The following is a 27716-nucleotide window of genomic DNA, read 5'->3' as shown; positions in this document are numbered from 1 at the left end:
AAATATCTTTAATTTTTTTGAGTTATCCATTATTCCCTACCCTAACCTAACTGATGAAAGCTTGACGAAATGCACCTTTGTGTGTGTGTGTGCCATTCTCCTTAGGCTGCAAAGGGAATGGTGGAAAGAGCATCATGTCAGGTCAAGAGGCTTGTTTGACCATCTGTAAAATGCTAACAATATGTTTAACAGTAGTAACTAACATTTTTGATCATTCGCTGTGTAGCAGGCATAGTTCTTAAGCACTTTAAGCACTCAGCAAGTTTTTACAGCAACTGTTAAAACTGGTAATATTTTCATTTCCATTTTATATAGAAACAGAGGCACAGATATGTTAGGTAACAAGCCTGAGGTAATATTAACTAGTAGGAGATAAAGCCAGCATATGAGCTAGAGACTCCAACAAGCTCTGTGATTTACATCATGTCCAAAATTCTGCGGGTATGTACGTGGATGTGTTTTTATCTGCAAGTTCATCCTCAGAGCCAAATCATTGCTGCCATGCATTGACATCTACTATGTGCCAAGCACCATTGGGCTACTTTGTGTGCATCTCTCTGATTATTATAGTAACCCTAATTTCACCCCCCCCAACCATGGTCAACTCGGCTTCCAACACAAACCTGCCTGGAGAGAAAGGTGATACTTTACCACACTTCGCTCTCTCAACTAATTAAAAAGTGAAAAGTTGAGTTTACCTATGCAAAATAGCTAACTTAATGCTTTTTCTCCTGTACATTGATCCGTAGCTTTGGCTTTGTGCCTTAAATTCTTTTCTAAAATATCAAAGTTCAAATTGGGGAAGAAACTCAATTATAAAATAATTCCATTAGATAAATGAACTCTCTAATAAGTATTCTTTAAATGTCAGCAGATATATTTAAACTTACTCTGCAGAGAAAGGAAACTTTTGCCTTCCTATTGATGGAATAAATATTTAATAATAATAAAATACATCACTTAGCAAGCTGAAATGAATAAATTATTTGAATGTGATATTGGTTTATGGTTGTGACTTTCTGTTTTGACTTATTTGCAGTGACTATTATTTCACTTGGCTCACATGGGTTACTGATGACCGAATATGTCTGCAGTGGCTAAAAAGAATTCAGAACGTTTCAGTCTTGTCTATATGTGATTTCAGGGAAGACTGGCAGACATGGGATTGTCCCAAGGTAGGTTATATTAAAAGCACAGAGGTGTCTTTGTGAAGATGACAGTTCAGCAGTGGGGACTGACTGACAGCGAACAGTTACATTACACAGCCAGGATTACTGCATTCAACTCCTGATTTGCAATATCAGACAAAACAAAACATTCTCTGTTTGTAAGTTCATTATTTCTATTAAATAAATGAGAGGCTTCTTATTTCCTTTAATGCTTTAACATTGGTTTTAGAATAGAGAACAAAACTAAATCAAATAACATTACTTTGGAAAAATCAGTTATCTGGTTCTGAATTAGGATGGAAATTCATCCTTTTGAGATTACAAAATTGGCAGTCCAAAAATGAAAAATACTGAAGATGAAGAGATAAGCTGGGTCTATAAGGGAAATAGTTATGTTCTATTCAAAAGAACTGAGATAATATGCAAATGGTGGCACATTCTATTCAATGTCAAAATTGAAAAATAAAAATTCTAAAGGAAATGGATATTATCAGAAGAAAGCTAAATATTCCCGTTTTAAAATCAAAAGTAGATAACAGAAAATGTGATAAACTATTAGATCAAGTTATCCTTCAATCTTATCTTAGGAGGGCCCTCCAATACTGTGCTAATTTTAGGGAGAAAAAAAACCCTCAAGAAGTAGGCACAGATTTATTGTTGAGTTTTAATTGTTTCTATTGCTCAAATCCAAACATAATCTGTTGAATTAATGAGTCAGGAAACTACTTCACCAATCTAAAAAGCTTTAAAATATGCTTGTTCATAAGCACTCACATTAGAGACTAAGAAATACAAAAATGCTTTCTTTAAATAGGAAATTTGACGGGTACATTTCATGAGACTTCTAATTATAAAGAAATGTTTAATTAAACCAAATGTAGGATAAACCTATTTTATAAAGAAAGGAAAGAAGCACAGAGCAATCAAAGTAAATCACTGAGTTCTATCTAGAAATTAGGACATTATGTTTTGCAAGGAAAAAATCATGTGAATCTGTTTGGAAATATATCAGGACTATAATAGTCAAGTTACTCAGGCTAAAAATATTTTTTTAAATCACTACTGTGTCTGTAGCAAGCTTGACTAATTTTGATGAAATATGTTAGAAACTTATTTTTATCTTATTTATATTTTGATATACAAAGCAGAAAGATGTTGGCCTTAATGCAGTATCACAGGCAAAAATAAAAAAGAGAGAATTAACTTGATTGTGTTAGTTAATTAGAAACCATTGTTCTGATTAGTCAGCCTTGATGTTTTCATCGTACCTGGGTGTTAGAAATTATTGTTTAAAATTTTTTAGTTTAAAACTATAAAATTGGTCATTTAGATATCATTTTTAGCTCTTAAAACCAGGCATTTAAAAACTGTAATTGCTTTGGAATCTGAAATTCGAATTTATCAAAACCAGTGACAACTTTAATCCAAACTGATAGAACATATAAATGTTCATTCAATAAGATGTGGAATTCCCTGAAATATAAACTTCAGTTTTGGGCCCAAAACAGTAATTACATTTAGAATACCAGGTTTGAATAAACTTAGGATCTCAAAACAATCTCTCTTTCAAAATAATCTGATAAATACATGGAACACATTTTTAGATTTAACAACAACAGAGTATTGACTTTTCTAGCAACCAGACTCATGATGGTGTGTGTGTGTGTGTGTGTTTAAAGCAAATAACATTTAAGATTAAGTGACCTGGCAACATTTTATTAATGCTTGAAGATATTCCCCAAACAAAAAAGTGAAGGAAACTGGCAATAATTACTTATAATATAATTATTTTAATGAAATTCATTAAGAAATGTGTAACCTGGGGAAGAAACATCTTTCATATTATTCTTCCTTCTCTGAAAAGGGGATTAAAATTAATTTTATCTTCATGGCTAAAAGTAACAAATCAAAATGTTTCACTATTTTTTCAAGTCTTGTTCTTTCTGAGGCACTGGCTTATCCCTATAGGAGAAAATTTAAACTACATTATGTTTTTTAAATTATATTTGATTGATTATGCTATTACAGTTATCCTAATTTTTCCCCTTTTACCCCCCTCCACTCAGGATCCCCCACTTCCTCAGGCAATCCCCACACCATTGTTCACGTCCATGGGTCATGCATTTAAGTTCTTTGGCTCCTCCATTTCCTATACTTTACTGTACATCCCCATGGATATCCTGTAACTACCTATTTGTGCTTCTTAATTATGGCCCTACTTCCCTTGTGGTCCTCTTTCTACTTCATTGACTGTTCTTCTTCTCTCCATCTCTTCTTCTTCTGATTTCTCCAGAAATCTTATTATTCTCCAAGTCAACATATTTGCAGGGTAGGCTAACTGCTGTAACAACAACAACAACAGACAAGCTCCAATAATTCAGTGGATTAATAGAGTAGAAAATTTTTGTACATTTATGTACACATCTAACAGTGAGTCTAGGTAAGTAAGTGTACATGGAGACTGGTGAGGGTGGGGTGCACTGCCCCACACAGTCATTAAGGATCTCAGGTCATAGCATTTCTGCTCTCTTCATCCAGTGACCTCCAAGGCTAGTCCAAGGTTATTCAGACCTCACCATCAATACCCATCTGGGGGATGGGAAGAAAGAATATGGATTATATATGGGAAGTTTTTATAGACTAGGTCTAGAAGTAGCATAAGTCACTTTTGCTCTCACACTATTGGTTAGAACTTATCACATGACCACATCCAACTGGAAGGGGCCCTGGGAAATGTAGCCTTGCTATAGTACTAACAAAGAAGAAGAAATAGTTATTAATTATCTTACAATCTTTGTCACAACTCCCTGCTTACTCTCTTTAAGTAATTTTTATTTATACCAGAGATTTCGGTTACTAGCTGCCTGTCAAATTCATTCTGAAAATTTCAACTTTTAAATATTTCTGGCTACATCTTCTCTGCTCCATCATCACTAACACAACCTAGATTTGGGTCCTTAGCATGCTTTTCCAAATAGTACAGTAGCCTTCCAACCAATTTCTCTTCCTCTTTCTATCTTACCCACTTCTAATCTATTTTCTGTATAATGTTCACAGTTATGTTTTCCAAATCAAAGGATTTACCTACAGGAGAAATTTAAACCTCTCAGGGTGGTATAAAGTTTTCTCAGAGATCTTGCGGGTATCTCTGGATCCATCCTTTTCTTCTCTTTCCCAGAGTCACTCTTCACTCAGCATACTGAACCGCCTGTAGTTTACCAAGTTTTCTCTAATTATTTGTCCAGAAAAGCCTACTCATATTTTTAGGCTTACTGAATATTTGTTCAATAAATGATTGTTTGTATTATGCCAAAATATACACCAAAATAAACTTCGGTGCAATTTTTAAGATTCCTACCTACTTTATAAGACTGAGAAAAGAAAAAAAAATTAACCTAAACTCCACTATAAAGTGCCTTCTTACCTATATGATACCAAGTACTTGGGTTGTGTTAGACCTTCATTAATGTTGTGATATTTCTAGTCATTATGTTATAGGAAGTTCAACCAGAATATTAAAGTTTTGCAATAAAATCTAGCCTTTAGATTATACATGTGCTGTTGTATAAGATTTTGAAAATAGTCATCTGAAACTCAAGTGTGAAGTTAGTTGGCTAGCGATACTACACACTGATGAAGCAGCATAATTGGTTCCAATGTCCAGATTATATTTAGGAAAAACTGTCTTCCTAATACTATGCTTGATGTGCTCTTTTTGTCTTTTAGACCCAAGAGCATGTAGAAGAAAGCAGAACTGGATGGGCTGGTGGAGTATGATTTTGCTATCTTTTCTTTATATTTTAATGAAACTCGACAGATTCTCTGCTATCAAAGAACTATTTGAAATGTATTCAAACTTTTTCTCATAGAAAAAAATATCAAGGTAAAAAACCCAATGATAGTGATCCTTTCAGCAATTTTGTACTAGACACTTCAATGTCTATATACTTAGAATTCCTCATGTTCCAACCTTAACTTTTTCAACTGACTCTCTGATATTCATAATTATTACTTCTTAAACAAATACAATAAAGATCATTTTGAAAAGGAGACATAATCCATGATCTTCCTTAAAAGATTTTGATAATCATTAGCAATTTGAACTCAAGAAAAAATAAATACATTGGGTATCCTTGGTAATTTAGAGTTAGCCTACTTCTTATTAAATTTTATTATAAACTGAAATTAATAAATAAATTTATATGTATAAACATATATACATATATAAATACACTCAATCTAGATTTTAAGTAAAATGGTAGCAAGTAGAAAAATGTGTGTTTTGTAATGGTTTGTGATCATTTATATCTGGACTTTTGGGAATAGTTTTATTCAGTGATTTATGCAGATTTTCAGTGTAAAAAATTATGTTTTAGGAAAATATCAATTGTATCTTACATCCTATATAAAATACACTAAATAAGACATAAGTGAAGGTTGTGTGGTTGCTGTCACTGAACACAAATAAATGATTGAAATCAACAATCATCATCTGGATTTTTAAAAAAAGTTTATTTCTCTGAGATCTGGACACATTCAAAGAAAGAATTAATTCTTATGACTTGGTTTAACACATAAACCCATAGTACAAGGGCAAAAAAAAATTCAGAAGCCAATTCTAAGATGATAAGTCTTGTAAAAATTCAGAATTAAAATGGGTAGGGAGAAAGAAAATTATAAAGTAAAAGTCTTCTGATATTAAAAACTCTATTGTACTTTTTTTGGATCCAGTGTTTTTAGCTTGCATATGTTTACTCAGTATTCACTGCTATTTACTGGCTAAAGAATTATATTCAATAAATGTAAACTATATTCTAAAATAACTAAGTAACAAGGATAAGTGTAAGTCAGAAAACAATGGGAAAGTTCTACTTGAATTTACTCTTTGTCACTGTTCTAAGTAACAGGAAAAATTAGTATTCAGTGAAAGAACAGGATTTTCTAAATTTTTTAGATTCTTGGTCAATCAGAAGCTTACCTTCCAGAAAGGTAATTCTTAGATCAGTGCTTGAAAACTTGAGGAAAGGGGAAAGTTAATCCATGAATTCACTCCTATCATAAAGATTTCCAGTAAAGAACCAGGGGAACAAAGACTTGAAACTTCCTTTGGTTGTGTTCTCCATGATGACAAATATGACTAGGGTTCCTATAAAGGAACATGAATGATGTGATTTTACGAATAGATAAACAATGATACTAATAACCTTCCCAAAGACATAATTTTAGGAATTCATACATATTTGTTCTGAAAATGCTACCAGGATTCAAAACATCCTGAAATATTTTAGGGTACATCTTTTGATATCTACTATTTATAAGCATCTTGAGGTCAACAATTGCATCCTATCAATTTTTGCAATTTGTATAGCAACAACCTTTTTAAAAAATACTCACCTGTAGATGTGTTTATTGATTTGAGAGAGAGAGAGATGGATTGTTTGCCTGTTGTCTGTGTCCCCAACCAGAGCTCAAATGCACAACCTAGGTATGTGCCCGGACTGGAAATCGAACCCACAACTTTTTGGTGTAGGGATGATGCTCCAACCAACTGAGCCACCAGGCCAGGGCATCACCAACCTTTAGATCTCAGCAAACATTACCTGGATAAATGGGTGAATGAATGAATGAATGGATGAATGAATGAATAAATAAATAAACAAATTGCCTTGTAAAGCTGTAGAACACTATTTTAAATACCTCAGTGGAGGAACGTACATGTCCTCTGAGGGAAGATGAGGTCCCTACATTAAATCAAAAGTCATGCCAAAATAAATCTAGTGAATAAGTAAATTATTTATCTGCAACATATGATTTTGTGCCAGATATCCCTAATATCTGTAGCTCTAGAATTCTATTGGGAAACATTATTTTTCTCATTTACTAATCTGAATCTCTTAAAATTTATTCCACAGTCAGTAAACTTTCTAAATACCAGAAGGATTGTCAAAGATTCTTTGCAATGATAGCTTGCAAGAATCAGTAAACTGTATAAATACCAGAAGGGGAATTGTCAAAAATGTTTGCAATGATAGCTTTTAAGAGTAAGTCCACACTCTCCCAAGGCAACTGCTTTGCTGAGGTCATTCATTCGATTTTGTAGGTTCAGACATGTCTTTTGAAAAAGTCAGGGTACAACTTTGCACAGTCGTAACTCATTTGTCATAGAATGCTGCATAGCTTCCTTTGACTGATAATTAAATCAGTGGCTTAATAAAATTGCCCAGAAATATGTCTTTCTGACAGTTCAGGTAATATTTATGAGGAGTGTGGACAAAGTGTACAGGCTAGTCAGTATAAAGAGCAACTTTAGAGTTCTTCCTTTAGAACTTGTCAAAGAGATTTCAACTGAAAAAGGCCTTCAGAGATTACCTATGGATTAGAAAAGTGAGATTAAAGGACTTGCTGGAAGAAAAGGACCTGTTTATTTGCAGGTGCAAAACTAGCAAATAGTTGCTGGAGAACTTTACCTGTTCCTTTCTTTCCTCCAGCACGAGATAACTTGTGTCCTAACTTGGAGAAAATAGACTTTTTCGGTATTTGATCAGAAAAATAACAACAACAAATTCACTTTAAATAAATCTCTCTTTGGTCTGTAGAGAACAGACAAGGAGGAGGAAGGATTGAATCAAAGAATCTGGAATTTAATTGCTAAATTTTGGAGAACAAACACTAGAAGCATAATGCTTAGACTGCACAGCACATTTAAAACATTTCAAAATAATTAAGCAATACACTACACCCCTTTTAGGCTGTTGACAAAATCCCTCGGTTTGGAAAAATAAATTTTCTACTTGATGCTTGAAAGTCTGTGATTTACTAAATGTGGACTCAGTTTAGGCATCAGCCTTAGGTAAGTAGGACCTCAGGTCATTTGCCAACCATAGCAAAAAATTATCTGGCGGTAAATAATCTTACTTCCCAAGTAAAATGTTTTAAATGGCTTTGCACATAGAGATGAGTAATTTATCAAAAAAATCTAAGCGTGATAAAGTGATCAGTGAAGAAGCCTGGATAAAACTGAGGACCACCTTGTTACATGTGATTATCTAGGTCCAGGTGGGACTTGTTGCCTGAAGCACTTAAGTGAAAATGCATTATGGACTTAGCTCTGGCAAAGAGGAAATATTTTACACTCTCTTTACCTCGCCCAAGTTACCTGCTTATCTAAAGCAGCTATCTTTGATGTGTGCAGTAAAAAGGGAAAAGATAACAGTCTGTGCTTAGCAAAAAATGTTCTTCCTGTTTGCCTGATTCTAATATTTTAAGACATAGCACTCTGCCCTGTTATTTTTTTATTTTCAGTGAAAATAAAATTTTAAGTTTTAATCAAGAGCAAAACCTTTTTTCCAGTTTTTCAACTGACTGCAGATGGGAGGAGTATATTTATTTTTATTCTGACACCACAAAATATTTTGTGACCTCAGTTCCTTTCTAGCAGTTAAGACAACATAAAGCCAGTTTTTGACTTTTACCCTGAGTGAGAGGGAGGCATTCTAAAGTCATTATTACTAAGTAAGTATATCATCATTTGCTAAGAAGGCAGAACTTTATTCAAAAATAGAAGAATGATTTTTGCCAGACATGCACTAATGAAATTCCATCTACAAAACTGCAGATCGGAATTTCCTACACCCGGAATGCTCGGCTGTCGATTTCACTTAGAGTTATTAGTCTCGATACACAAAATCCTACCGAGGCTGGTCTTATTAATAAGCTAATGAGGAGATCATGCAAGGAAACAGTCCTTTCTCATTATTCCATTTGCCATTTTGTTAAAGATTTATCATTTTTATACCAAAGTGATAAGACTTAGGACACTGTATTAGTTTTCTGGGGCTGCTGTAACAAAGTACCACAAACTTGGTGGCTTAAAACATCAGAAATTCATTCCCTCACCATTCTGCAGACTGGAAGTCCAAAGTCAAGGTGTTGGTGGAGCCATGCTCCCTCTGAAAGTTCCAGGAAAGACCCCTCCCCTGCCTCCTCCAGCTTCTGGCGGCTTCTGGCAATTCTTGGACTTGCTGATCCTTCAGCTAAATCACTCCAACCCCTGCTTTCATCTGCTCATGGCCTGTATCTCTCTGTATCTCTCTGGGTCCTCTCCTCTTCTTGTGAGGACACCAGTCATTGGATTTAGGGCCTACCCTATTCCAGTGTGATCATATCTTGATTCTTACCTTGATTACATCTGTAAAAAGCCCTATTTTTAAATAGTGTCACTGTCTTAGTTAGTTTGGGCTGCTTTAACAAAGTATCATAGACTGAGCAGCTTACAAACCACAGCAATTTATGTCTCACATTTCTGGAGGCTGGAAGTCTGAGATCAGGATCCAGCATAGTCAGGTGCTGGGGGAAGCACTCTGCTAGTTGCAGACTGCCAACGGCTTGTATCCTCAGGTGGCAGAGAGCAGAGCAAAGAAAGCAAACTCTCTGGTGATTGTTATGAGGGTACTAATCTCACTCATGGGGGCTCCAACCTTATGACCTCATCTAACCCTAATTACGTCCTAATGCCATCTTATTGGGGGAAGGTTTCAACATATGAATTTGGGGGAAATACAAACATTCAGTCCATAATAGTCACCCTTGGAGGTTCTGGATGGAAATGAATTTAAGGGAACACTATTCAGAACACTGAAGATACCACAACAAGTGATTGCATTTTGGCATCACACAATCATAGTCATCAATTTTATCAGAAAGATCAAGTATCAGCTCACACGTGGGACCATCACTAAAAAAGCAAACATCAACTTTCCTTGTTCTCTCCTTGCTCAAAAAGGAGTTTCAGACTGGGTGTCAGCAGGACAGGTGTTTGTAGCTAAAGGATACTGGTAGTTTTTGGTGCTTGTTGCTTGGTCAGTTCTACAGGAGCTGAACGTCTTGGTTCACTGCCATTTGCAAGCACTCAGCTAGAAAGAGCTGGTTTTGGGTTATGTGTGGGAATATTGACTCTGAGTGATGTAGAGTAGCTCCTTCCTCATGTAGGCCTTTCACCACTTTCCTTTCCTTTCAAAACCTGGTAAGTCGATACTTGTAATGGGAAAAGCTGCCAGCTGAAATTGGGTGTAAGGACATCGGCAGGATTTTAGTTATCTGTACCATTCAGGATGTTGCAGTGTGGCTGGCTGGGCTCCAGGGCACACTGGAGCTGAGTGTCAGGGACTCCTTAGGTCATTAAGGGGTTCCCAGCAGGGTCCCTGGGAACAAGTCAGGGTGCTAATGAGCTCCAGGAGTAAACCCTCCACTTGCTTGTCCTAGGTAACATTTTTTCTCTCAAGTCCCTCCCTTAAAACTGTGGCTAGCAGGCCATGATATTTTAATCTTTAAAATATCTTCACTGAATCATTCATATTAGGTTGTTGGCATTGGACAAATCAAGAATTAAAGGGGCCATCAGCATTCATAAGAGTCATATTTTGGTCAAATACCATATTTTGAAGATTTGACTTGATTAACATCAACATTCACATGTGATTCTTTTAACTCTATTTCAAAGTACATAATCTCAGAACATAGAAATTCAATCAAATTAAACATCCTAAACCCAGGAATGTGAAGTAGCAATTAAATAGCAGTTGGAAGGTGTAAGTGCCTATTAGAATCACTAGAAAAGCTGTGTAGCTGAAAGATGCAGTTTCAGATGTGAGTGATGGAGGGTAGGGGAGGGAAGGCACCCTGGTTCCTATATACACTGCTTTTTAAAAACCTATAGTTTTAGTTTGGTTTGCCTTTTGAACATAACCTCTGGGGTTTTTTTTTCAGTTCTTTGTTTCAGCACCAGTTTTCAGCTATGATGCCACTTCATACTACAAAATATTTAGCGACAAAGATGGCTACAAACATATTCACTATATCAAAGACAATGTGGTATGTTCCTTCCAAGATTTATCTCCTCAAAGATCATTCACTTGAGGTTGCTCAAATAACACTCAGCTTCACACAACATAATGTTTGTCTTTTTATAGGAAAACGCTATTCAAATTACAAGTGGCAAGTGGGAGGCCATAAATATATTCAGAGTAACACGGGATTCACTGTAAGTGTTGCATGAAGCATGTTGCACCAATCAGGGTTTAATTAACTGATGGATGTACAAATGATCCTGCCCTACCTCTTTCAGTTAACGGCATTTGTGTTACTTACTCTATAGTTTAGTGTAGACAGCTATGGTTTTCTTAAGCCTTCACATTCTTTAAAATCTAGTCAACAATTTTCTTTTGGAAAGAATATATAGTAAGTGGTCATTTCCCTTCCAGCACTTGATAGATAATTATATAAAAGTATAAATTAAAAAAATAACTGGTATTAAGGACAAATTTTACACCAGCACTTAAAACAATGAGCGAGCTTGACAAGTCCACTGAGAGCAGCCCATAGATATGAAAAATGTGTGCTGACTCACTGTTACACAAATTCATTATCTGTGACACCTATTGTGTATTGAGCAATTACTGTGTACCACATAATGTAAAGCAGAAATGATTATCCCAGTTTCACAGGTAAGAAAACTGATACTTGGAAATTTAACTTGCTCGAGGCCACAGAGTTAGTGGTAGAACTAGGATTCAGACTTAGAACACATTAAATCGAATGTTCTTATTGCTAACCTCAACACAAGACTTCTCCCTTTCAGTTTCTCTTTTTCAGTCCATCCTGCATACAGTCTAAATTAACCACCCTAAAATAATCATTTTTAGTCAAATTTCTCTGATCAAGGATGTACCGTTCTTTTCCCTTACTCCTAATAAAGTCCAGATCCAGGGCACTCCTTTGTAATGTTCCTGCCATTAGCTGGAGTTCTCACAGCAAAAGAGAGGGGTTATTAGTTCAGGCTCACTGGCTAAAACCTGTCAGAAACTATTGCCAATCCATGAAGTTCTTTGAACAGTCAGCAAAGGAGTTTGAACATGCTATGGAGCAGCCATTGAAATCACCAGTGTAAGAGAAGTGACAAGAGAAAAACAGATGGGAGCTTTCAGACATATGTTCGCAAAGAAGGGGAAACTGAAGGCAGGAAGGCCCAGCTACGGTCATAATCTGGGCCTGAGGTGGTGGAGACCTGAACTAGCACAGTGGCAGTGAAACACAGACTCTAAGGGAAAAACTATGCCACCTTTTTTTTGCATCTTGGCACTTGTCATAGTGCCCGACACAGCCAGAGTTCAATAAATATTTGCTAAGTGAATGAGAGGAAAGGTAGATAGACAGTAAAGACACAGGGAGGCTGACCAGGACTGGTGAATTAGTGGCTGTGAGGGCGAAGGGAGAGGAGAGAGGGGCGTGGATGCTGCTGTGTTAGAGATGAAGACAGTTGTGAAACCTTTGACATAGGAAAACTGCAGGGGGCTGTTTGGAAAAGATACAGAGTAGTTTATTCACAAATAATTAGAGATGATGTGGCAAAGGCAAGTGCAAGTGATGACTGGAGTCATGTGAAGTTAGTAAAGACAGGTAGAAGGATGCTGGTAGAGAAGATAAATGCCAGAAGAGTTAATACCAGGAGTGAGTCGTATTTTGTTGCCTTTTCCTCTTATTGGAGAATAGTAAGAATTTTATGCAGTAAGGGCAGAGGAGTACTGAGAATTAAAAATTGTTAACCAAACCTTGGTTATTCCAAACTTTTCATATCTTATTATGTTCTTCCAAAAAATAAAAAAGATGGACACTTTGTAATATTCCCATGAACTCACGGAAGAGTAAAAATCATGCTGCGAAGTTGGATTTCCCACTTCATGGCTATATTAAGACAGGTTAGAACTGGGTCCCAGATACTTAAGTAGCAAGAATGGTCTCTTGTGACTTGTTTTGCATCTGGGTAAACTAACATGCTCCTTTGTATGGAATCCCAATGTGGATGAGTTTCCTTTTTTTAATTTTATTTTTCAATTACAGTTTGCATTCAACATTATTTTGTACCAGTTTCAGATGTACAGCATAGTGGTTAGACAATCATACTTTATAAAGTGTTCCTCCCAATATTTTCAGTACCTACCTGGCACCCTATATAGTTATTACAATGTTGATGACTATATTCCCTATGCTGTACTTTACATCCCTTGACTATTTTGATTTCCTTTTTTAAAAATATAATTTATTGATTATGCTATTACAGTTGTCCCATTTCTCCACTGTATTCACCTCTGTCCTGCACCCCACCTCCTACCCTCATTCCCCTCCTTAGTTCACGTGCCTGTAAGTTCTTTGGTTTCTCCATTTCCTGTGCTATTCCTGATTTATAGCAAACTTATCTAATGTCAAGGCATCTGCAAAATAAATTTAAAATGTGTTTAGAATCATAGACAAAATTAAATAATACAGCATAGAGGAATAGTAAACTGCTAATCGTGGGGGAAATGGGTGATATTAATCAAATAGTTTATTTTAGGTGGCTATAGCTATTGATTCAGAATATATCTATAATCAGAAAGAATAATCTGCATAATTAATTTCTATGATTTGAAAATTAGAGTAAGCACACAAAATTCAGAATAAACAGTAGTGATTTATGTATATAAGTGTCAGTAAATAGTTTATTTATTATTAGTTTATAAATTGAGTTAATTTACTATTTATTAATAATTTAGGTGAACATTTGACTGTACTGTTCAATATATTAGAGTTAGTACTAAACTATCACCATTTAGTTATTGATATTTATTTAATAACTTCTAAATATGTTTTCAGGTTTTATTCTAGCAATGAATTTGAAGGTTACCCTGGAAGAAGAAATATCTACAGGTAATTTATGCCAATTAACTTTAGTATTTTTATATGTTGATATTTGAATAAAAATATATCATAGTCCTCAGGATATATAGAATATTTGTAAAAAGCCTGAAATGCAATAGGAATAATTTATGAATTAAGACAAAATATTCAGAGAATGTTATATACTACATTAGTATAAAGTTATATACCCCCAAGACATTAGCTAACTCAAATGTTTGTTTTTAAAAAGAAAAACCAAGAAATTTTAATGCAGATATAAACATAATGCATTTTTCAGATTATAAGATTCACCCCCCCAAATTTGGGAGGAAATGGGGGTGCGTCTTATAGTCTGAATGTAGCTTACTGGCTCACTGCGGGGGAGGGGCGGTGGTGGAGCAGGGTTTTTTTCTCTATTTTCCTTTTCTAAAACCTATGTGCGTCTTATGGCCCGATGCATCTTATAGGCCGAAAATATGGTAATTTAACTAAATTTACAGGTAATTGAGGACATTTAGTCACACACATTTACTAAGTACCTACTGTATTCATTCCCATATGTGTGATTTCTTTTAACATCATTTACTTAGGCATAAGCCTATCATGATTGGAAGGAATTCATCTCTGTTCCTAAATTAGTGTTTAAGTTAGTCCAGTCGTCCCCTTGGTGATGGGAATAGTGTCCTCAACAGCCCCTTCTGGATGAGGAAATAAAAACAAAAGGTGCCGTAGGTTGGTAGTCTGCTACTTGCCAGGTACTTTCTATCCACTTTATATTTTTTATTTCATTCCCACAACAACTCTGTGAGGCAAGTGGTATTGCTGGAGCCAGGATTTGCACCTGGGCAGGCTGCCCATGACCCCTTACTGTTAACAGCCTACCTCACATTTCCAAGGTCACTCCCAACTATGAACATGAATATAGACTGTAATTGAGGAAATAAGACAAGTTCCCCCTGCTACATTGCTCTGTTTCTCCTTGGATCACAGCTCCTTTCCTGTTGGGGAGAATCCCTCTGTGAAGCTAGCAAAGTCTCTGACCACCCCCTACCCAACACCACCAGGTCAGGGGCAGCAGTAGAGGGAAGACAAGGTCAGGGGCAGCAGCAGAGGGAAAGCAAGGTCAGGAACTGCAGGGGCACAGGTAATCTTACCATTTATACTGTGTTTCTGACCCTGCCCCATTCTGGCATAATACCACCTGCTCTGTCCCAAATGAGATTCTGATTCTGATACGATCTGGGAGTCCGTATGTTAAAGCCAATCACCATAGTCAGGAACCACGCAGAGGGCTCTGCTGAGGTGAGAGTGGGCCCAGCATGGTAGGTACAGGTTGACTCGTGCAGAAATGTGCAGAGGGAGTATTCCCAGGAAGAGCTTCCGCGAGCCCACATTTCCTGTCCACTGGAATGAAATGCACAGGAAACACATAAACTGTGGTTTCTTATTTCCAATTTGCTTATTAGTAATTTCTCCTTCCAGTTATATGATAAAAACAGGGGCCCATTCTTGGTGAGACTACCAGATTCTCCTTGTATGTTTTGCTGGTGGGAATACAAAAACAGAGATGGGAAGATGAGGAACCACACATTCCCAACCACTTTGTAAAGTATAAGATATGAATGGCTATGAGAAGTGATTACCTCGTACCCATTCTAGGTGTTAGATATTTCTCTCACCCCAGCAAAATCGCAGAGGGCTCCTCCCTCAAGGCTAGTACCTATTCAAGCAAAAATTGAAAATCAGACTACATCAAAATACTAAGAATTTAACTTTACTTTAAATGACATTGGCACCAGAGAGAATAGAGTGGTTTGATGTCAATATGTAAATTAGTCATTTTATAGGGAGTGGTACATTTTGATAAATACAATCTCAAAACTCAAACTCAGTTTTATTTTTATTTTTCTCTAGAATTAGCATTGGAAGCTCTCCTCCAAGCAAGAAGTGTATTACTTGCCATCTAAGGCAAGAAAGGTGCCAGTATTACACAGCAAGTTTCAGTGACTATTCCAAGTACTATGCGCTCGTCTGCTATGGTAGGTAATGGACTTAACACAAGCCTAACCGCCTCACTGCTACTGTGCTCATCTTTGTTACCACCATTTGGTCAATCCTTAGCTACAGATTATTAAGCACTTGCTATACCTGAGGATCTTATCTACATAGATAAGATATCTCTGTTATCTAATGCTTATGGGAAAAATAAAAGAAAGATAAGGAAGCATTAACATAGCCTTTTTTTGCAGCTGAGAACCCCAAGTAACTTGCAAAAGTCCTGGCTTCTGATAAGCATGGGAACCAGGATGGGAACAAGGGTCTGCTGTAAATCCCAACCTCTTACCCACCACAGTGCCATAGCACCACGAGGCTGTATGCAAGCACTCTCCGCCAGCTATCCAGCAGGATTGGAAAAATATCATAAAAGGAATCGTCCTCTGATAAAATCGTTGCTGGTCTTCTCCCAGTTGCCTGGAGAAATGCCAAACTCTGACAGTCAGGGGAAAGAACAGTGGCCTAGAAACCTGAGCTCTTCCCTTGGAGGCCAGTAATTCTTTAAAATATAGTTTCAAAGGGGATGGACAAATGAACTTTTGTCACCTAGTATGTCTTTTCTAAATTTGGGAAACATAGAAGTATTCATTTAAATATTTTAATAATCATAGGTAATAAAATATACATTTCCAGCTTACTTAGGCCATGTGAATAATTTCTATCCAAATACTTTTATTTTATGCATAAAATTTTATTTATATTTTGAATATAGGGCAAGCAATAAAATAGGATAGGGTAGGTGATGGGTAGATTGAAGAGCTATGTTGGGGTCTTGGGAATTTAGAAAACAGACCTGGGAAATAGTTAGTCCTTCATCCTCTGTCCCATTCCCCAGTTAATTCCTGAGTTTTCCTGGTGGGGGACAGGAAACAGAGGAGGTTATTACAAAATGCCTGCCACTCTCCTAGTTCTGGTTTCACCTCCCCATGCAGGGGTGGGCGGCTTAGAGAACAAATGGCATCTTTGATTGAGGTCCCTGCCTAGTGGCCAAGGACCCTGAGGTGCCCTTCCCTTCCAAGAAGGAAGGCCACCCTGACCTCCCACTTCTCTTATTTCAACCACCTGGCTCCGGAATCTGTGCCACAGCTCAATTGGCTACATGGAAATGAATAAGCATTTCAACCCAAATGCTCCTCCAAGAAGTCAGTTTGATACAACACTTTCATAAAATGTTTGGTCAATGGCATCTTTGAAGAGTCAAGAGATTGTTGTTCGTGACCATATGTGTGACTATGGCATTTACAGGTATACATTAAATGTCCTCTCAAGTTATGTGCAACATTTTTCAACCCGAGCTATGTATTTATGCAACATATATTGAAAGCTTACATGCCAGGGATGTAGTATCATTGAACTGTCTGTACTGAGTCATCTATCTTTCTTCTTCTGAAGGCTCAGTCTGCTTTCTTTTAATCTCTATAATCATAAGGTCAAGAAGAATAGCTAATGCATAATAGACATTGAGTTCTTGCTGAATGAACATAAGTGCTACAAAGATCCAAGCATTGCTGCCTTTTGGAAAGTCTACCAAATAACTTGTTCTTATGCTGATATATTTACTGGTAAAGCTATCAATGGTATATTTACTTACATATATGAGATCTGTCCAGAGAGTGCCCAGAAGTTATCCAGCCATGTACTATGAAAAATAGATACATTTAGTGAAGAAGATACAAGATACAAGAAACATTGTACACAGAACAATGACGCCTCAGTCCCCTTCGAAGTAGGCACCTTGGAGCCTCACATAGTTCTCCCAATCGCCCTCAGCTGCCCCATCGTATTTTCCTGAATCTCATTGGCAGTCTGAAATCTCTTCCCTTTCAAAAGTGATCTTAGTTTTGGTAAAGCCAGAAGTTGCAAGGCCCCAAATCTGGGTTGTAGAGGACTGAGTCACCTGGATGTTTTGATGTTTCACCAAAAAACTCTGTGTAAGACATGATGAATGAGTGGGCATGTTGTCATGATAAAGCTGCCAATCACCAGTTGCCCATAGCTGCAGCCTTCTGAATCATATGAATAGTTTCTGTGGAGAAATGTTCAAGCTTAACACAAAATTTGATGCAGATTTGTTGCTTCACTCACTCAGTCATTTTGAATGCAATGGCCACACAATACTTGTGCTCACTCAACTGCACCTCCTGTCCCCACTGACTAGTACAGTGAGGTTGTCATTGTTCACACATGCACATTCCAGTCCACTCTCCTTGGCTGCCAGGTTACATCGATGTCATACAAACTGTTTTTGTTATATTAACAATGGCTGGACTTTCTCTGGACAGACCTGGTCGCAAAGACTAAGCTCTAATCAAAAGTTGGTGGAAGAGTCCTTTCTAGAACTTGAATTGCCTGACTTTTCCACATTCACTCTTGCTTGGCAGTATGGTAATTTCCCATTTAGCAAAAAATATACTGTGTGGGAAGCATCACATCGTCTGGTGTTTTGAAGCTCCAGTAAAATGAGTCACTGCACCATCATAAGAAAAACCTTGAAATCTTTCCCTTTAGGATTAAGAGTAAAGCCTCATTATGTAACATCAAACTCTCTGAGAGATGGTGAGTAAATCCCAGATAATAGATTTAAAATAGGTGAAATCACATTTGTGATGCCGATGGAACAAAAGGAGTGCAAAGGAGGAATTCTAGACAACTGATGCTTTCGCCACGAGGACTACACTCTCAGGATGTTTGTGTCGGGGCAGTCAGTCATTAGTGTGTCTGTAGTTTGGGCAAAAAAAGATATGCCAGTTCTCACGTCTGGAACTGCATACCCATGAAAATTCCATAGGGCGGATGCTGATTGCCTAAAGTCAAGAAATCCAGATTCATGTCTCATTTCCTTACATCCTGACCAAAAATATAATGTGTGCTTGTTCCTTTTAATAACTTCGAAGAAAAGCAGAACAAAATAAAGATCTCTGAAATGAAATTCTATAAAATTCTGATACTCTACACAATAAAAAAAAACCTGTTGTTTTTTGAGGGATCCTAATAAATAATAGCCCTTCTCCTTAGTTCCAAGATGGACTGCGGTGTCAGAAAGGAAATCAAAATATTAGCTTTATTACCTGTAAAGGTTAGTTGGAAAATGTGGCTAAGGTGTGCAGCTTCCTGACATCGCACCCCAGAATTAAGGTTGCTCACATACTTCCCTTACTCCCCATGTGAGTACACCTGGATGACCGCTAGCTTCTCCTGGGGCTCTGGAACTGCCCTACCACAAGTACTGAGCAACAGCTCCAAAGCATGTTTCTGCAGGCAGGAAAATGCCAAGAACAGGGCAGAATACGGAGTTACTTTTACCCCGGTCTTCTCACATCTCACCAAATAGGTCATTTCCCTGTGTTGTTTGGGACCAAGGTGTCACTCTAATGCTGCTCCTTCCACAAAGAGAGAAGCAGGCTTCTGAAGGAGGGAAAATGTACCTCTGCCCCAGCCTCCATGTTTATTGCTTTTAACCCACTGACTGCCTCAGCAAACAGTATCAATAATATCCTACAAATAATATCCTTTAAAAGTATATTTCCGGGTATTATTTTATTCTACAGTTCAAGTAAGTGACAGACAGTGTTTACCAATTTGTAGATCTTGTTAAAATAGCCAGTTTCTACACAGAGAACCCGAATTCCATGTTGGAATATATGTTGGACACTGGTGTGCCACCCAGACCTCTGGACTTCAGGACCGAATCACTCATTTCTCTAGCTGCTGAGAGAGCTGGTAGCTCACAGCTCACAGCCCAGCCTCCTTCCCAGCCCCTGGGAATTGCTCCCAACCCAGGCATATCCGATGACTGTTCCATTATGCAGTATAAAAGCCAGCCCCCTGGACCCCATTCAAGAAAACTCTGTGAGCCATCCTGCTCCAGAGTTCTTGTTGGGGCTGGCTGACATCTCCCTTGTGACTGCACTAAAGCCCACCTTCCCTTGCTGCCCCAACCTTCCTCTCCTCCCTCACAGGTGTGTATTCAAATACCAGCCCCTAGATAAACTTCTGGCCCACAAAACTCTTTCTGGGTCTGTTTCCTAGGGAATGTGACCTTTCACAGCATATTTCAACAGACACTATATTCTATATAAATTTATTTCTTCATGCATTAATTACTTCAAAAAAGATGGTGGATTCTACCTACCAGTGTAAACTGAACCAAGAAGACAGATTGAAAATAAAATGTGGGTACTGGTGAAGGCTACTGGATAATAAAGACACAGATAAAACTGTTCCATACAGCATGATGTCCTGCCAGCGGCCATGTATCTCTGCCGCTTCTGGGGTCTATCTGTGTAATTAGATCCGAACTATTCAGCTTCACTTTTGGAAAAGTGCACAGGCAAGACTTCTCACATCTGTTCTTTGACTGGGCTTGGATCTCATGTGTTGTTTAAATGTAACTTAAAAGGTGATGTTTACTTCTTTGTGGGGGAGAAATAGCTGCAGGATTAAAAGCTGTATTGGGTTGGCCAAAAAGTCCATTTCGTTTTTTCCATAAAGTAAAAGATACATTTCTCATTTTCACCAATGACTTCATTGATTTACATATTTTGAGTATGCTGGCTATCTCCCACTATTGGCTTCTAGTGGGCAGAGGCCAGGGGTGCTGCTAAACATCTTCCAGTGCATAAGACAGTGTACAGCAAAGAATTATCTGGTCAAAATGTCAATAGCACCAAGAATTTCACAAACCTCTTTTGACACGTTCCATCAGTCACAGCACCTACTCCATACACTGTACAAGTCTTTTTTGGGCTCCAGCTGCATTTTTACCCTTCTTGATGTAATAAAGCATAATATGCTGAAAGTGTTGCTTATCTCCTTCCACCTTCGATATTAAAATGGCTGCACAAAAATTCACCAATTCTGTAAGTTTTTTAAATGCATGCTGATATGGCAGTTGTCACAATACAATCTAACGAAATTGTTTTGAATGAAGTTAAAGACCACTAAGCACTACTAGAGCCATCATAAGGAAAAAAACAAACAAAATTTTTGTCCAACCCAATACTTGAGCTTGATACTAATCACAAACACTACTAGCAGTTCTCATAGAAAACTAAGCGTTACTTTAAAGCTAAGCCATGCTTTGTTTTCCCTTTGTGCACAGGCCCAGGTCTCCCCATTTCTACCCTTCACGACGGCCACACTGACCAAGGTACTCTCTGCAGCACGCTGTTGTCCTGTCTATGGGGAGAAATCCTGAAGTTTCAGACACTACACCAGGGGAAGCAAGAGTTCCCCCACACGAGGGGAGGATATCCTGTTATCACATAGCTTATTATTTATAGCTTATTATTATACAGAGTTGGATATTCTTTGAGTCAAACCAGATCATATGAAATTCAGTAATTATTTGCAGAACCTGGTATAACACAGATGAGTTACATCAGAGGGGTTAATTCTATCCTCCCCAATCAGCTTTGTAAGAAGCACAGAAGCTTAGAATTGGAAGGAAACAGGATATTTAGTACAACCTCCCTCCCCCCTTTTTTTTATACCATCTCAAACTGGAGATAAATTCCAGATATAACTCCAGTTCAAAGCAGAAGGTGATATCATGCTAGCTTTTTTGTTTTAACAGCTACGTCACACTGCTGCCACATATGAGAGCCCTGCAATTTGGAGGCTCTTTCTATTTCCAACTGCTAGCAAGACAGTCCTTGTCCAGCCCGCAATTGTAATATTGGTTCAGAATAGTTCACAGATCAACGATCACCCTTTGCGTTCTCAACCGTGTTATCTACGTGTAGTTGACCTGAAACCCTTCCTGAGGTTCTCCATTATCTTTTGACGTACTATTAAACCATGGTAGAGCGACGAAGCTGGTGGGGACTAGGGACAATGAGGGACTTCAGTACAATTTTGGTGACAGGTCAGGCCACTGCTTTGAGATTTGTTTGGCAGCCAGCTCAATGGCTCAAAGATAAGTGAAAATAAGGTAATGAGGAAAACAGTCAGTTCAGTAGCTCTGGACAGGATAGGCATTGTAATAATGAGATTGTGAATTTAGTTTCATTTTGAAGTTTTTTCTTTTCTTTTTTTACTTTAGGTCTAATACTAAAATACTTTTAAGAATAACAGATTGTATTTCTTAGTTTGGCTCATCTCAATCTTCAGAACTTTTAAGGCAGTTGTACTTTCAAATCTGTAACTCCTTGTTTTAATGGAAGTTGCCATAAATGTACAATTCCCATTTTTCCATGACTGCAGAATGAAGGTCAGCTTCCCTTTTCCCAGACAGCAATTTCTGTAGGGCTTACAAAACTTTAATACTTTACCTAATATTTACAAGTACATGCAATATATATTTATAGGCTTTCTAACTCACAGAATAGAATGCACATTTGTTAGAGTACAGCTCTGCAAACTTGTCTAATAATGAAATTCTCCAGAGATGTTTATTATAAATGTTCTGAGACTCTTCCCAGAAATTTCAATTAAATAGACCCTAGATTAGGTTGATTAGGTTAGGTAAACTGTATTTTTAATAAATTTCTAGACAAATTTTAGAGTTGCATTTTATAGCAGATGCTGTGTCTTCTATTTATTTGTAATTTTTTCATCCATTTTTCCATTGTATTTGGTGCCAGAAATCTCTGTGCAGATTTTTATTAAGCACCTCTCACATTAAATCAGACACTGTGCTGGATAATAGATCCATAAAATGAATTAATACTGGGTCCGGTATGGTTTCTGTTCTCGGGGAGAAGATAGATCGATGGGGGATGCAAATGTGTGAATTGACAGTTACAACACAGTGGGGTAAAGTACTGAGATGGGGAAATAGGGAGAGCACAGAAAGCACATACACAGGGCAGCTCATCTGGGTTTCCGGGTTAGGAGGTGTTTCTCAATGATAGCTCCATCAGACTGGTGACTCAGGAATATGAAGGAGGGATTGATGCTGCTTGGGTATCTGGCTTAGTCAGTGGAATGATATTGATGGTTCTTTATGGAAATGGGGGACTCTCAGTGGACAGAACACTTTGGGGAAGATGACAAATGTTGTTTTGTATGTTGAGTTTGAAGTACTGACGAGATATCCAAGCAGAGCTGTCCTGAACAGTTTTGGATCTGGATATTGGAGGATTGGTTTGGACAGAAGATGATGATCAAGACGTCATCCATTGTATGGACATAAGTGACATGGTTACTCCAGCCTTGGAAATGGATGTGACAGCACAGTGGGGACAATGGGGGTGGGCAGGACTAGTGGACAGTGAGTCCAGACTACAACCATGTGGAACACCAACATGAGAAATGGAAAGAGAAAAAATGAGTCTGTAAAGGAGACCAAGAGAGAACAAAAGAAGGAGGACAACCTTGAGAGTATGTTGTCGTGAAGAGCAGGGCAGGAGAGGATCTGGGCCAAGTGCTGCAGAGAGTGAGGCGAAGCCTGCTGTAAATCCACGCACTTAGAGGCAGGGAGATTGGCATTAGCTGGATCAGAGCCATTTCTGAGCAACAATGGAAGTGGAGGGCAGACTAAAGTCAATTTAGGCCTGTGCAGGTGGTAAATAAAAAGAGACAGTATTTCCAATAGGTCCCACTGATGAGAGAGAAAGGATTGATAGAGGTTTAATTTGGTTTCCAAAGATGATAAACGTTTGAGCATGGTTAAATGTTGATAGAAGAGTTAGACCCAAAGGGGGACAAGACATGCAGGAGGGAGGTCCCTGAGAAGTTGGAAGAAGATGCAGTCCAGAGACAGGTGAGGGGATTAATCTCTGGCATTGTGATGAGAGAGGATGAAGAATTATTATGCAATTGGATGAAAGTTTGAAGACATTGCAGAAAACAGTGCAACAGCTTCATTTTCTTTGCAAAGTGGGTAAGGCCATTTGAAAACCACAGATAGTACTTGAACCAGATGCTACAGAAACTCAGAAGAGTTGCCACTTGACATTGAAGGCCCGGTTGAGGATTAGTTGCTTCAGGCACAGCAGGTGTTCATTAAAATTACCCGACTGATGGAATGACCTCATTTATCAGCTTTTTTTAAAAACAAATTCTTCACATAATTTAATTAATGGGCAAATGTGGTAGTTAAAATGATTTAAACAAAAATCTAATACATGATGCATCATTCTTACCATTTAATTTCATCATGATCAAAAGCCTACAAATGTACAGAGGAGACATACTACATGTCAGGTACTAGGTACCAAGGATGCTGGATGCTGAGTATACAGGGAGTGAGACAAGGTAAAAGGTGCAGCTGGGACGGTGGCACACCTTTGCCAGATTACAGGCTTTTAATGCAAAGCCACCTCGAGGAGCCCAGTTGCCACCCCTCCTCTCCTGACAGCCCTATGAAATTCCATTTTGCTCCGAGGAATGAAAAAATTGCCCACTTATTACTTATAAAAATGCAACCTCCGACTGTAGAAACATTAGCAAACTTTTAAATTAAATTTGTTATTTCAGTAAGTTATGAATCAGAAAAGTTCAATAGCTAGGAACAGAATGGAGAAGAAATCAAAGTCAAAGCAACCTGGAAACACCTGTTTGTTGTCTCCAACTAACCTGTTGGAAAAATGATAATAATGGTAATACATGAATAAATAATGAGCCCACACTGTGTGCTTGCTTCACACAGGATTCCTGTTATCCATGAAATCTTGACGTATAAAACCCACAACAGGAGAATTAAGAGCAGGCTTTGTTGTACTCAAAATTGTGTGTATTCTTTTTATGTATTGATTGATTTGCTTTTAACTTTTAAGATGACGCAAGTATTTCTTTCCTGATGGGTTAGCCAAAGTTAAAACAAAATTTGTGTATCTTTTACAGCTTATGAATAGAGAACTACCCTAAAAAACAGAATTATCTTGTAAAGTCTTGTAATACGGTTTCCCCCCTACCCCCCAGGTGAGTGTTCTAGGAACTCATCTGGCATTGTTGTGAGAGGCTGCGTTTGGCTTCAGTGAATTTTTTTGGAAGACTCTTTCAGTGCGTTTGCCCATTTCATGATGGGTGATTTTTGAGCATACCTGCCCATACTGCACTGAGTGTTCAGCAGTTTTTGACCAAAAATGGCATGATCCTCTACCCCACCCTGCCTGTGCACCAGATCTCACCCCAAGCAACATTCTTTTGTGTTTCCCCATATGAAAAAAAGTCCTCAAAGGGAAACATTGAGCCGATGTGGAAGAGGTAAAACAAAAAATGGCAGAAGCACTTAAAACATCAAAATCAATGAGTTTAAAAACTGTTTTGAGCAGAGGAAAAAGATGTCTGGATAGGTATATTGCATCAAATGGAGAGAGCTTTGAAGGTGACTGAAGTTTAAACACGTAAGAATAAATACATGATTTTTTATAAATAAATTCTGGGTTATTTTGGGGTCCCCCCTCATATACCCCCAAAAATCTGTAATTGTTCTAAAATTAAATATAACATGTTGGAATAAAATGCCACGAGTATATGAAAACTGAGAGTTATAAGGGAAGTGGTTTGGCAAACACAGTGTAGCTCCAAGTCCTCTTCTAGTTCTCTGTCTTCAAGGATTACTTTTTTAAAAAGTCACAAAAATAAGTCCACAGAATGTCTTTTGTAGGAACCTCTGTATTTCAGAAATCATTCAGACCCTCTTTTAAAAAATAAAGCTACAAATTCTACATATTGTACGAAAGCCTAACTTTACTCTAGAAGATGCTTGGTATTGATCCCAGTTCAGCATAAAGCTTACAAAAAGCCCTCTATTGCTGGAAACTCAATCTACAACATCAGAAGATAAATGGATTTGTTCAGTTTCAAAGTTTAAAGTGTGAAACATAAGATGAAATATAAACAGCTTTTTTTTAGAGGATCTTTTAAGATGAAAGAAAGGTCATAGTGTGTATATATTGTTGTTTTAGTAAGATATATTACTACTATGAGAGAAAGAATTTGAAGAAATAGGATATACAGTGATTTAATACAAAAAAGGAAGAATATCCTATATTAATCAAGTACAGAAGGAAAGGGTTAACAAAAAAAATAGATATTTAAAAAAACAGAAATGTATTTGAATTCACACACCAGAAATTTTAAAACAACTTTTATAACTACTTAAATGATTATTTTAAATTTGAAGTTTCAGAAATATAGATTTTACTCCTACTTTTTTTAGTGAATGATAAAATAAATGTCACCTACTCAGGTCATAACTGCACCTGAGCTGAGGTAGGGAAGAAGAAAAGTTGAGATAGGGAAATACGTTTTAATAAACATTCGTGGTTCTGTGATTCTGCTCAAAATGTGTTTTGAGTCTGTAAAAATCAGTTTAGGACATAATGATTGCTGTCCTTCAGCAGTCCAGGCCCGCTGTGAAGGCTGGGTTAAAAATAAGCTTGCCAATGTGAGATACTTCAAGCAATCCTTATAGAGATTAAGTTTCATCCATGAGCAGGGAGAGGTGGGGGTGGATGGGTCAGGGAAAGTGGTGGTGGGAAAATGGAGACACCTGTACTTGAACAACAATTAAAAAAGCAATAAAAATAAATCCAAAGGAACTTTTAGAAAGGGAATTTTCTTATGGAAATGCTACTACTTAAAAATGAACATTTTATTTTTTAAGAAATTAAAATCCTGGAAGAAAACAAGGAATTGGAAAATGCTTTGAAAAATATCCAGCTGCCTAAAGAGGAAATAAAGAAACTTGAAGTCAATGAAATTAGTAAGATATTTAAAAACTTCTCATTTATAGATATGAAGTTGAGCACTTACTTACCTTGCTTTATAAAATGATAGGATAAATTTTGAAGTTCAAATCTTATAATATTACAGGATGTACTTTTAATTTTAGAAAATGTGTGTCTAGAAAAACAATAATTCAAGATTTCTAGTAATTCCTATATTACACAAAAACATAAAAATCAATTTAAAACATATTTTTGATGAACAGTTTACTAGCAGTAAATTAATTTTATGCTATTAATGTTACTAAAGAAAATAAATAATGCTATGAGTATAGTGGAATAAAGATTTTTCTCCTTTTTTTCCCCTAAGCTTTATGGTACAAGATGATTCTTCCTCCTCAATTTGACACTTCAAAGAAGTACCCCTTGCTAATCCAAGTGTATGTAACATTTTCTTTGGTGTAAAAAGTATTTCCTGAAAATATGTTGGATTAAATACACATTTATGAGATAGAATGAACCACTCTCCTTAGTAACATTTCCTATTGATGCCGTTTTTATATATTCCTCCACTAATAAGAGTAAATAAAATACGGCTATTTAAATAGACTGAGGAAGTTTGGGGACTTTAAGTGGACTTGCTTGCATTTGCTGTGTTGAATTTCCTTTGTATGGCAAATTGCCGAATGTGTCAGAATACCTTGGAGATAAATTGCAGCCAAAAAAAATATTGTAAATCATCTTAGTGTCTTATGTAATTGAGTTTGAAATGAAATAAGGGAATGGAATACATTTAGTGGAATCACACCCAAAATCAGTGCTGACCTACACACAATTTGCTTAAAACACCATGCATTTTTTTTAGTATATCTTATGTCTGCTTTTAGCAAGTGGCAGGTGGCAGAAATGACGAAAAACCCACACATATTCCTTGAAATGCCAACCCTAGATGTATCCGTTTTGGGGAATAGGAGAGGCTGTGTCCCAAAACAACTTCCTTGTAGCAAACCTCTGGGAAAAGCCTGGTCCTCTCTTGATTTTGAGCCAATTCTAATGCCACTGTTATTGAAATTTTATCATACAAATGTACTGGGAAATATGAAAGGCAGTTCTTGGCCATGATGGGAAGTTGAGTTTTACAAAAGAGTCAGAGATTCCCTCTTTC

General features: G+C 37.2%; 1 protein-coding gene across 1 annotated transcript in view; it reads left to right on the top strand.

Annotated features, from left to right (window-relative positions):
• Positions 1-27716, top strand: part of FAP (fibroblast activation protein alpha) — a 74638-nt gene that overhangs the window by 30342 nt on the left and 16580 nt on the right. Inside the window, 9 exon segments of the mRNA XM_024579860.3 lie at positions 1040-1175; positions 4896-4940; positions 10935-11039; positions 11138-11208; positions 13857-13910; positions 15795-15919; positions 21037-21084; positions 26491-26589; positions 26922-26991. Coding sequence (XP_024435628.2) covers positions 1040-1175; positions 4896-4940; positions 10935-11039; positions 11138-11208; positions 13857-13910; positions 15795-15919; positions 21037-21084; positions 26491-26589; positions 26922-26991 — 753 coding nt within the window.

Source organism: Desmodus rotundus, chromosome 2 (genome assembly GCF_022682495.2).
Source record: "Desmodus rotundus isolate HL8 chromosome 2, HLdesRot8A.1, whole genome shotgun sequence".
Taxonomy (NCBI): Eukaryota; Metazoa; Chordata; class Mammalia; order Chiroptera; family Phyllostomidae; genus Desmodus; species Desmodus rotundus.
This window is presented reverse-complemented; position numbering and strand designations above follow the sequence as displayed.